The 12322-nt window shown below is 33.7% G+C and overlaps 1 protein-coding gene across 2 annotated transcripts; it reads right to left on the bottom strand.

The window, feature by feature from the left end:
• Positions 1-2755: 2755 nt before the first annotated feature.
• Positions 2756-11935, bottom strand: LOC139187499 (G-type lectin S-receptor-like serine/threonine-protein kinase At1g11410). 2 transcript variants are annotated; one of them, XM_029103257.2, is made up of 7 exons: positions 10397-11934; positions 9867-9995; positions 9552-9751; positions 4147-4357; positions 3697-3928; positions 3402-3552; positions 2756-3321 (listed from the first exon to the last, which is right to left on the bottom strand). In XM_029103257.2, the coding sequence occupies exons 1-7, from the start codon at positions 11718-11720 to the stop codon at positions 3028-3030; spliced, it is 2541 nt and encodes an 846-aa protein (XP_028959090.2). In that variant the 5' UTR covers positions 11721-11934; the 3' UTR covers positions 2756-3027. The 2 variants fall into 2 exon arrangements, with proteins under 2 accessions (XP_028959090.2, XP_070678971.1); XM_070822870.1 differs by lacking the exon at positions 3402-3552 and having other exon boundaries at positions 3182-3321; positions 10397-11935.
• Between the last annotated feature and the right edge of the window lie 387 nt (positions 11936-12322).

Raw genomic sequence — 12322 nt, 5'->3', positions numbered from 1 at the left:
TAACAATTGTAATACAGTGATGAAATTACTATTACACCTTTTCACATTTTGTTTTCAGAGGTTTTTTTTCTTCATTCTTTCTTTGTTTCGAGAACTACCAGATTATTCGAAATTTGGAATGTTATAACTACTCTATCTCGAGTTAATCACATATCTTTACATAACTGGATTTTAGCACATAACATTGAATAATTATTTACACAATAGATTCTAAAATGCATAGCGGTAAATAATTATTTCAGATTACTAAACAATTATAACGGTAAGTAAGCTTTTCTTCTCAAGGGCATCTCTCAAAGTACTTTGAAATGGACATTTTATATTTTTTTCTTTGCTGAAAAATTATCCAATGGCGAAATATAAATTATTCATCTTCGTTGAAGGATGTAAATAAAAACTTAAATTTATATTCTTTTTTACATCTTTTGGTGGTGAGTCCCACTAATCAAGGAGACAAAATTAAATGGGATCTCAAATTTTCATCATTCTCATTGGAGTATAGCTTCATTTACATCGATCAGAAACGTAAATATGATTTTTCCTCTCAAATTTTGTATTTTCTCATTAGAGATGCCCCTAAACACCGATTCGGATTTGTCACGTATATAGTATTTTGTGACATATTTGCATTAAGGGTTTTAATCTTCTTGTGTTTTTGTGCAAACTCTATCCAAGTTAAAGTTAAATATCAGAGTGCGCAACGAACAAGACTAACAAATAATAAGAATATTATTAAACAAACGAGAATGTCGAAACGGTTACAAAACCCTAAGGGACTACATTGTGGCTAACTTGTTCTCTAATGAATAACAAAGCACCCTATTTATAATAAACTAACCCTAATCTCTAACAAAACCTAATTCTAACGGGCTAAGCCCATAAAACCAAACATTCAAATAAACCAAAATACTAATATTTTCCAACACCCCCTATCAAACTCATGGCGGTAGACGACATGAGTTTGCCAACAAGCAGATGTGGATGCAAGCCTTCAAATTCCAATGCTGATGCCGATGCCAATACCAATGCTGATGCCGATGCCGATTCCAATGCCGATTCCAATGCCGATTCCGATGCTGATGCCAATACCAATGCCGATGCCGATACCAATGTCGATGCCAAATTTCCATTCCAAGTTCAAGTTACCATGCCCAATGCAAGAATACACGGACCACAAAACAACCATATTTTTTTCCTTCCTTTTTTTTTCCCATTTTTTTCTTCCTTCTTCTTCCTTTCCGTGGTTCCTCTTTTTTTTCCTTCTTTTTCTTCTTTTCTCCTTCGTCCCCTTTTTTTTATAGGAAAACTAATGAAAAGGGCTTGAAAACTTTGAGTTTTAATGATAAGGACAAAATAAAGGGTAAAGTGAATAGTACCAGGATTGACTTTTTAGTGTAAAAATGTGGTTTTTCGTTAAAGTGAACAGTACCGGGTGCTTTTCGTTAAAGTTCCATTTTTTTATTTGCTGGGGAATCTTCTCCTCTGCAAGCAAAACTTTTTTTTTTCCTTTCATTTTTCTTTTCCTTGCAAACAATCAATACCAACTAACAAATCTAAAACGAACGACGACAAAGGCAAACAAATTGATACCAATGAGAACGGGTTGAACCCTAAGGATCGAACCCGCTCTGATACCAAGTTGAATATCAGAGTGCGCAACGAACAAGACTAACAAATAATAAGAATATTATTAAACAAACGAGAATGCCGAAACGGCTACAAAACCCTAAGAGACTACATTGTGGCTAACTTGTTCTCTAATGAATAACAAAGCACCCTATTTATAATAAATTAACCCTAATCTCTAACAAACCTAATTCTAACGGGCTAAACCCATAAAACCAAACATTCAAATAAACCAAAATACTAATATTTTCCAACAGTTAATTGATTGGTCAGTGGAATTATCTATCCAATTATCATCTCTGGATTTATTGGAGAAAGTCATAATTCACTCAGCTTTTCAACTTAAAGATACAAAAAGGTCCCGTCTTTGGGTAATAATTCAGAGGGGTGTTTTAAATAAATGTAGGACTGCAAACTAGTCAAGCCGAACTGAATACTATTATGTTTAAATTTGGCTTATTTAATTTTTTCGAGCTTGCGGGTAAGCTTGACTTGATTCTTATGGGAGATGAGCAAGAGTGAGGTTAAAAAATTCGAGCCCGATACCGCACTCAAACAATTTTGGACTATTTCTAATCTGTAAAAACTTTTGCACTATCACAACAGAGTTTATGCATAAGATTTGACTACCATCTCAAATATTTTTAATATAATTTTATGTAGAAATCACTATTCGCTAATCACTATGATATAGTTTTATGTAAATATCACCATTAATACAGTGTTTTGTATAAATCACCGTACAAATAAGAGCATCATAATTTTTAACAATATTTTGCCTCTAAAATTTTTTGAAGCATATACTAGCACATGTGATAGTGAACAATATTCAAGCTCTAAATTATCATTTCTAACACTAAATTATCATAACATCCAAATGTCCAATGTGTGCCGAGCGTCCCGCTAGGCCTTGATTAATTAGTCATGTCACTTCGAGCAGGCCAGACCAGCTTCATGTCCCGCTCTAGACTTTTGTTTTTGAGTCTTGACTGTTAGTTGACACGTGGCTTGATTAGTGTCTGAGTATGCCTGCTTCTAAAACCTTGAGCCACAAAGTTCTCAGCCCTCCTAAATGTCTATGGCGGTTAGAAAGTACTTTTATGTAGCCTCGTCGAACTGATGACGAGTGTTGCAATTAATTTATATTTTGTATTTACAACAAGACAGATGATGAGTATTGCAAATATAGAACTTAGATCCCTAGTTATAAGGCACACAATTTATAGCATGTATTTACAACAAGAGAGATGATGAGTGTTGTAGATATAGAACTTAGATCCCTAATTAAAAGGCAAATTATTGAGTGAAATCGGAGTATATCATCTATTCTTATCTCACTTATCACGTGATCGTACTCTAAATTCAATGATGGTATTTCCGAGTATTCGTCTAGTTCTCCCCTTAGCGACCTTCTACTTCTGTATGGGTCATGTCATTTATAGAGGAAGCTCCTTTTGTATTGGCTGATGGGTCCCCACTCTTCAACAAAAATCCAGGTTGCTTTGGTGAAGGAATTGCTGCATCATTACCCAACATGGAAACCACTGCTGACATGAGTGGACGATCCTTCGCTTGCTCTTGCACGCACAAGAGGGCAATGTGAATACACCTTAGAACTTCATTGACATGGTATGATTCTCCCAGCGATGAATCAATGATTTCCAAGGCTCTACTTTCCTTCCATAAGTCCCAAACCTAAAAACCATTTACAAATTAATCATCAAGTTATAAAAGCAGACGGAGAGAAGTTTGGTACGTCTTAATGTTATGCTTACATGTCCAACTAAATTTGAGTAAGAACTATCGTGGTAGTAGCTAGTGTTCTTTCTGCCAGTAACAATTTCTAGTAGTAAAACGCCAAAGCTATATACGTCAGACTTTACTGAAAAAAATCCTTCCATTGCGTACTCTGGTGACATATAACCGCTGAAGCAACAAAATAAAATTGATTAAGTATCACAGCTTCTTTCTGTAGTATTCAACAAAAGTTGTACTCACGTTTGTGGCCTTGTGAAATAGGGATGAAAATTGTAAAAAACAGGTGTACTTTTAGTCTTGAATGAAACTTACTATGTCCCAACCACACGGTTTGTATTTGCTTCAATTTGTTCAGCTCCAAATATCCTAGCCATACCAAAATCTGAAATCTTGGGGTTCATAGCAGAATCCAACAAAACATTGCTGGCCTTTAGATCTCTATGGATGATTCTTAATCTTGAATCCTGATGAAGATATAAAATCCCTCTAGCAATCCCACATATTATCTCAAGGCGTCTTGTCCAATCCAAGAACGCCTCTTTTGCTTCGTATGGGAAAAAAGTAAGCAAAGTAAATTAGATTGTATTCTTGCTTGGTTCAAGGTTTTTAACCGACAATTTTAGATACACAAGTGAAAAGAAAGGTGCTTGTAACCGAGTTGAGTTTAGAGCATTCAATCCTGCACCCGAGGTCCTGAGCTCGATTTCCCCTCCACAATATTGCTTGTATAAAAAGAAGAACAAAAGTAAAAGAAAGACATACCGAAAATGAAAAAGTCAAGACTTTTGTTTGCCAAGTATTCATAGATCAGCATCTTCTCTTCATCTTGAACGCAGCAACCCATGATCCTCACAAGGTTCCTGTGTTGGAGCTTTGAAAGCAACACAACTTCATTCTTAAACTCTCCAATTCCTTGGCCAGAATTCTTGGCTAGTCTTTTCACTGCTATCTCCTTTCCATTATCAAGCACACCCTGAATTTATAATCCAAATTCAACTTATAGTGCACTTACCTTTCAAGAAAATTATCAACATAATCGTAGCTCTATATATATATCCTCCCCTTGAAATTGCATTTATACATTAACAAAGGAGTAAAACTCAATGCATGTACATAAAAATGCTTTGATTTTGTTTGCCCATTTTGTCCTTTTTGATTTTGGGATTGCGTTCGAATGGGGTTGAGTTGATGGTCTCAAATGACTCCTTGTCATCTTAGGCATCTTCTAGAACTATTGCATGTGAAAATCTGCTTCAGATTGAGTTCTTCGTTCAAATTGGGTTTTATTAAGTTTTTCATGTCATAATTCTTCGTCTTACTTCAGATTGGTCCATATATTTGTTCAGAATGGAATTTTGGGTAATGATCATTTTCCTCAGCATTTTTTTGTTTCATCAAAGATTTAGTCCGAATTGCTCGGGTGACAATGTCCATTGGTGAGATTGGTTGGATTAGCCCACTTTTCTGTTGGTATGTATTTACTTATGCGGATGAATAGCTCTTTAGTATCCATTTTGAAATCGGCATTGTTTACTTTCATATTGATTCACCATCACCTAACAAGGTTTCTTTGGACCCAAAACAAATCATAATTAACTATTCGCTAATCTATTCACTAATCTGCTGCTTTAGTGTCATTGACTCTTTAGATTGGGAAGCACCATACTGTTTCCAATTAATTAGTTTGATAGGTGCTTAACAATTTCCTAGGGTGGAAAACGTTTGCTTTTTTTGTGTAGAAGATCAATACCATGCAACCATCACTTATATATAATTAGTATGGCTTAGGAATAGGTTTGTGAATAGATTTCCACATGTATATAAGTAGTATGGCTTATCATATATAGATTTAAAACTTTCTATGTGTTTTATACAATTTCAAAACCCGCATCACCGTGTGGGATAATTGTGAAAAGTCGAAACAAGATAGTTCCCATCACTTATCGATTATTGATTGGGTATGAATTTTAATGAAATATATTTTTGAGTCAGCCTTTCCAGTCTTTATTGGACGGGTCTCTTGATTTTTGTTAACTGTAATATTGTTTGCAAGTGTCAATAACCTGTGAGCTAAATGTTAGCTTAGCTTGTAAGCAATATAGTTTGGATATATATCCTTATGGATCACTACCTTGTATTTTTTCTGAAACCATTAACAAAGATTCACTTTTTCTGTCTAAAATCTCTCTCTCTCTCTCTCTCTCTCTCTCTCTATAAATCTTGCTCCCTCTCTCTTCTTGATTCTCTTTCTCTCTCTCTCTCTATAAATCTTGCTCCCTCTCTCTTCTTGATTCTATTTCTTTCTCTGCAAGATTTATTCATTATGTTCTTTTGTTTAAACTACAAGTAGGCCTGGCAATTCCTGACACGACCCAATAACTCGACACAACACAACACGAAATTAACAGGTGTTCGGGTCGACACGATAACGAATCGGGTCGTTATCGGGTAACCCGATAATCACCTGTTAAGATAACTGGTTGGTTCGGGTATATACGTGGGTAACACGATACACGATAAGCAGAATATTAATTTAATAATTTTATAACCCTAAAAAATACTATAATTATATATATATATTAAATTAACTATAATAATTATAATAATTATATACACTATAATAAGGCTAATTATATTAACACCCCACAAATTGTTGAATAAACCCCACATACTTAATACACCCCATATTTGCTTTTTCACTTAAAAATTATCTAAATACACCCCACATACTTTCCCATAATACCCCCACACCCCACATTCTCAATATACATCTTATATTTTGTACATACACCCCACATTTTCTTTACACCCCACATTTCTCAAATCTTATAACACTCATTTTTAATTTTCAGGGATTGAATCTAACCATTTGAACGTTTAATTTGTCAAAATATTTCAAATCATCTGAACGTTTAGTTTACCGAATGATTTCAAAATGATGATTTGAAATCATCTTAGTATAGTTTGAAATCATCTTATTCAACTTCTAAAAAGCCTTAAAAATGACCCGTGGTGCTGAGTCTTTTCGAGTAAAAAAAAAGAAAAAAAAAAGACTCTCTCGTTACTGCTAACAAAGAATGCTTCTATATATATTTCACAAGTCTTTAGACTTAGTCTTGAACAAAATAAATAAAGACCCTCTCTCTGCTAATGATCCAGGTGTAGAAGTTAATTAATAAATCAAAACTGAATCGGTCTCAGATTTCTTTAAATATAGGCCATGTCTCTCCTCATTTTCCACTGATCATCTCCCAGTGACAAGAAAAGAAGAAGAAAAAAGAAAGAAAAACTCACAATGAGAAATGTACGTCAATCAAACAGCTAAAGATTGAGAGTAGGAGTTCATGTGGAGAATGGCTATCGTCAATTTGTAAAAGTAGTATATGACTCTAGCACTAATACGACTCATGTTACTAGGTTCGCAAGATTAATATGAACCCTAAAAGATGAATATGAATATATAGAAGTTTAAATAATGCGGCAAACGCAAGATTAAATAATTATTGATGTCATCGAAATCACTAAAACAATGAAAAATGTGAAGTCTTATCTCATGTAAAGCTTCAGAAACATCGATTTTGTATTCCATTCGTCAAAAACAATTTTTCTCAATCAACATGTTTGTAGTTTCATTGGTTAGAGTTTTATTCAACAATGGAAGATGAAAGGGTTTTGATAGTTGAGAAAATAAATAATATGCTAAAAGTGATTTGAGGTGTATTTATAAATTTTTATTTTTTTTAAAACCTAATAAGGTCAAAATTGTCATTGCATAGTGGAGTAAATAAGTCATTTAATATTAAATTTTAATATGGGGTGCATTCAACATTTTGTGGGGTGCTAATATAAAAAGCCTATAATAATTATACCCCCAAAATATTAACTATAATAATTATATATATATATAATTTTAAATTAAATTTTATACCCCAAAAAACTATAATAATTATACGTACAAAATAAATAGAATTAAATCTACTTAATATATATATATATATATATATATATATATATATATATATACCATTGAACTTGATGGGATATGAATTATACAAAACTAATTTCAACGATCCAACCGTCAAACTTATTTGTATATGCTTCTAGATCGCACCATTAAAAAATCGCAAAAAACAAACATTCAGATATCAAGTAACTGAACAAAACTTTTCGATAGTTATAAAACTAAAAATCACAATTTAACGGTTATTTTAATTCCGATTTTGATGATTTTTTACAGCTACACTCCTTGACCCTATATGAATATAATGAATGAATTCGATCTTCAATTTAAAATATTTACAATAGTGGATACCACAAAATCTTATGTTATACTTAATGAAAGTATGAATAAACTCTTAAGTGTTAGTGAATCTATTGTTTTGAAGGGATACGCATCCTACGAAACTAGTTTCAACGATCAAACCGTCAAACATGTTTGTATATACTTCAAGATCGCATACGCCAAAAATTGCAAAAAACAAACATTCAGAGATTAAGTAACAGAACAAAACTTTTCAACAGTTATAAAACGAAAAATCATTATTTAACGGTTATTTTAACTCCGATTTTGATGATTTTTTTACAGCTACACTCCTTGACCCTATATGAATACAATGAATGAATTCGATCTTCAATTTAAAATATTTACACTAGTGGATACCACAAAATCTTATGTTATATTTAATGAAAGTATGAATAAACTCTTAAGTGTTAGTGAATCTATTGTTTTGATGGGATACACATTCTACAAAACTAGTTTCAACGATCCAACCGTCAAACTTGTTTGTATATACTTCGAGATCGCATATGCCAAAAATTGCAAAAAACAAACATATAAAGATCAAGTAACGGGACAAAACCTTTCAACGGTTATAAAAAGAAAAATCACATTTTTGATGATTTTTTACAGCTACACTCCTTGACCCTATATGAATACAATGAATGAATTTGATCTTCAATTTAAAATATTTACACTAGTGGATACCACAAAATCTTATGTTATACTTAATGAAAGTATGAATAAACTCTTAAGTGTTAGTGAATCTATTGTTTTGATGGGATATGCATTCTACGAAACTAGTTTCAACGATCCAACCGTCAAACATATTTGTATATACTTCGAGATCGTATACACCAAAAATTACAAAAAACAAACATATAGAGATCAAGTAATGGGACAAAACCTTTCAACGGTTATAAAAAGAAAAATCACGATTTAACGGTTATTTTAACTCCGATTTTGATGATTTTTTACAGCTACACTCCTTGACCCTATATGAATATAATGAATGAATTCAATCTTCAATTTAAAATATTTATACTAGTGGATACCACAAAATCTTATGTTATACTTAATGAAAGTAAGAATAAACTAAGTGTTAGTGAATCTATTGTTTTGATAGGATACGCATTATACGAAACTAGTTTCAACAATCCAACTGTCATACATGTTTGTATATACTTCGAGATCGCATACGCCAAAAATTGCAAAGAACAAACATTCAGAGATCAAGTAACGAGACAAAACTTTTCGACGATTATAAAACGAAAAATCACTATTTAACGGTTATTTTAACTCCGATTTTGATGATTTTTTACAGTTACACTCCTTGACTCTATATGAATACAATGAATGAATTCGATCTTCAATTTAAAAAATTACATTAGTGGATACCACAAAATCTTATGTTATACTTAATGAAAGTATGAATAAACTATAATAATTATATGTATATATATATATATATATATTAATTTAACAATTTTATACCCCTAAAAACTAAAATAATTATATATATATATATTAAATTATGTGTTTTAATGTTTTGAAGTAATATTTATGTGGCAAAGTGTGGTATGTGCAAATTTAAGAAAAAAAATATATTTTTCTTAACGGGTCGGGTCACTTTACCCGACCCGACTTGTTAAGGACCTGTTAAGATAACATGTATGACACAACACGACCCGTTAAGATAACAGGTGCTACACGAAAACGACAAGAACACGACAGACACGACCCGTTTGCCAGGCCTAACTACAAGGGTGAGTAGAGGAAAAAATAATAAAATAATTGATTTGGAGTGCAGATGGCTAAAAAATAAATCTAAAAAATGTCTATTCAAAGTCTGATTTATGATTTGAGACATTATCTCAGGGCAACTACGCACCTTATAAACGGAGCCGAAACCACCTGTTCCAAGCTTGTTGTTGGAAGCGAAATTATGTGTGGCTTTAACTATGGTACTTAGTTCAAAGAATGGTAATTCAGAGTTTATTCCACTTTCATCAATATTTGTTCTAGCAGAAGAATCTTCCCAGGAGGTTGATGCTATGGTCACATTGAAAAGTTTATCCTGACTTCTCTTACCTGTGATAAAAGTACATAAATAAATAATATTGTGTTCTTAAATAATTAAAACCAATATCCAGTTACATAATTGTGAATGATTAGAGGGCAACCTAGTAAAAGGAAATTTGTTTACCTTTTCTCTTCCTCTTTACCAACCAACATGCAAGGGAAAACAAAAGGAAGAACAATAGACCACATGCTACTGAAACTTCCAGCTTCCTCTTCTTGCCAAAAGAACTGTTTGACTTCTTTGCGTATTGAGCTGCAGATATACACGCATTTATTTCCATGTTTAAAAAACCTTGTAAAAATTCGGGAAAAAAAAAACCCTGTAAAAAGCTCCAATGAACATAAGAACTAAATTTTTAGTATTAATTTATAGATATTTCTGAATTTTTTATAAAAAAAATTAGTACTCTAAAAAAGTCATCTTACACTCTTGACGAAACAATTTCACTTTTATTATTTGGCAAGAGACCAGTGCCAAATGATTTTTTTTAGAATGATAACAAACGTACAACTACCAAACTAAATAATAATTCCTCAAATTTGTTAATGACATAAAGAAAGAAGATCTTTTTTTTCATGGAACCTCGGCGTTATAAGAGGAATTATTGATAAGGAAAAGAGAAGAAAGAAGATAAATTGATAATGGAAATATACCTGAAACATTTGCATCAACTCGCACATACAAATCTTGACCCGTATACAAAAAGGTCCTCGTGTCAATCAAGTCGCCATGCCATGTTATACAGCCACTCCCTCCCTGCCTTTCATCTGCATTTGCGTATGCCGTGCAAGAACAATTTCTCAGGCATTCTTCTTTACATGCTTCCCCACTCCTACTCATGTTCACACGTGCCGTAGAAGTGTCCGGCACCTTCACACTTTCCAACTTCAAGAACCCTTCCCCGTTTTGGCAAACGGATGATCCTTTTTGCCTCACGCACCCGCCTGACCAATCTCCCAAATACCACTCATGTTGCAACTTGGGTTCGAATCCAGGTAGGCATTTGCACTCAAATTTATCCGCAAAGTTTGGGTTTGGGTAACAAATGCTATTCGGACCACACTTCCCGTAAAAATCACACTGCCGATCCGGCGACCAATACGGGACCCATTTATTATCATGCCATGCGGACCGTTCAATGTTTCCTGATTCATTGATCACCATTTTAAAGAAGATTGATTCATAAACAGTACCATCCATGATGGATACCTCATCTTGAGTGTTCACAAAAGTAACGTTGGAGTAGAAAGTTTTTTTAATTTGAGGCACCCCGGACCATCTTTCACCGATCCAAGGTCCAGTCCGCCACAATGGAGTCTGACCCATGTATAAGAACCCCTGTGGACTCTCACTTGTCTCTATCCGGTACGAGCAGTTGCCCATTCCCGGGTCATCTTGGGACTTCCAAGATGTGAGGAACCAGTTCAACCCGGATCGCCTGTCCAGCCCAAGTTTCATAAAAGGAAGCATCGTATTTGTGGGATAATCAAAACCTTGCCACAACACCTTTTCACTACTACCGCCATTAATTTCAACTACAACAAGATTTCCCGTATCCCAAAGCTTGGCTATCACGGAATTGTTTGGAGAAGAGACGGTGAGATTAGTGGACCAGAAAGGGGTATTTTGGTCCTCCCCATACATAACAAGGCCACCATGATCTGCATGAATGGCTAGAAGTCCAGTTCCAGCAGTAGGAACTATGGGGTTTTCTCTGTTTGCAATCCAGACAATGGTTTTGATTGGAATTTTGTTGTACCAAACTCCGATGTAACGGTTATGAGAATTGCCTGGCTTAAAAAACCCTAGTGCAAAGAATTCAGTGGTGGAGAGAAGAACGTCGCCCTCTCTTAGGGGTTGGTTTGGTGTAATGGCGTCTAGGGTAACCGAAATGGAAGAGGGAAGAATCACAAGGAAGAGGAACAATACAGTACTGACAAAAAAGAATTTAGTAGAATTCATTGTTAGCTTTCTCATGGAGGAGTTTAAGTGCTAAAATGGCTGCTTCTTTCGACATGCAGAAACAAAAAGCCGGAAAGGTTGGATTTTCTTTTTCTTTGATTGAGTTTCAGTAACGCTAATTTAAGGGCATACGCTTGACTTCCAGTTGTCGATGCAACGGCAAACGCGCCCTCGATTTCCAGTCGTTGATGCAACGTGAACTTACCCGCAACTTCCAGGCATACATGTTGGAGCAGTTATGTTTTTATTTAATATATGTATATATATAATTTTTTTGATTTGTATTATTAGAAATATTAAATATATGTATATATAAATAGATACCTAACACACTCATGTGGAAATACAATCCTCATAATGTAAGTCATATGTCATTCATAGGTCATCGTACTTAACACGTATTTATACTATAGGAAAAATCAATATATTTCACTCAAAATTTTCATTTTCAACATAATTTTTTTCTAGATTGAAAACATATTGATCCAAATACATGGCTTGACCTTGACAATATCAAGAATTCTAGCACAAATCCATCCTATACTTGATTATTGGGTGTAATAACTAAGTAAGGTTGATATTAATTTAGGATGTTGTTAATTTGCTATCCACACATT

The sequence above is a fragment of the Malus domestica genome, chromosome 05 (assembly GCF_042453785.1).
Source record: "Malus domestica chromosome 05, GDT2T_hap1".
Taxonomy (NCBI): Eukaryota; Viridiplantae; Streptophyta; class Magnoliopsida; order Rosales; family Rosaceae; genus Malus; species Malus domestica.
Note: the sequence above shows the minus strand (reverse complement) of the source record. Positions and strands in the feature narration are given on the sequence as shown.

Bases quoted from the DNA above. Each gene is read 5' to 3' on its own strand.
- LOC139187499 (XM_029103257.2), bottom strand. From the start codon at position 11,720: ATGAGAAAGCTAACAATGAATTCTACTAAATTCTTTTTTGTCAGTACT. The intron at 9,996-10,396 runs GTATATTTCCAT...GTATATCTGCAG, and splicing joins AGTTGATGCAAATGTTTCAG to CTCAATACGCAAAGAAGTCA. The intron at 4,358-9,551 runs GTGCGTAGTTGC...TTATAAATTCAG, and splicing joins GTTTCGGCTCCGTTTATAAG to GGTGTGCTTGATAATGGAAA.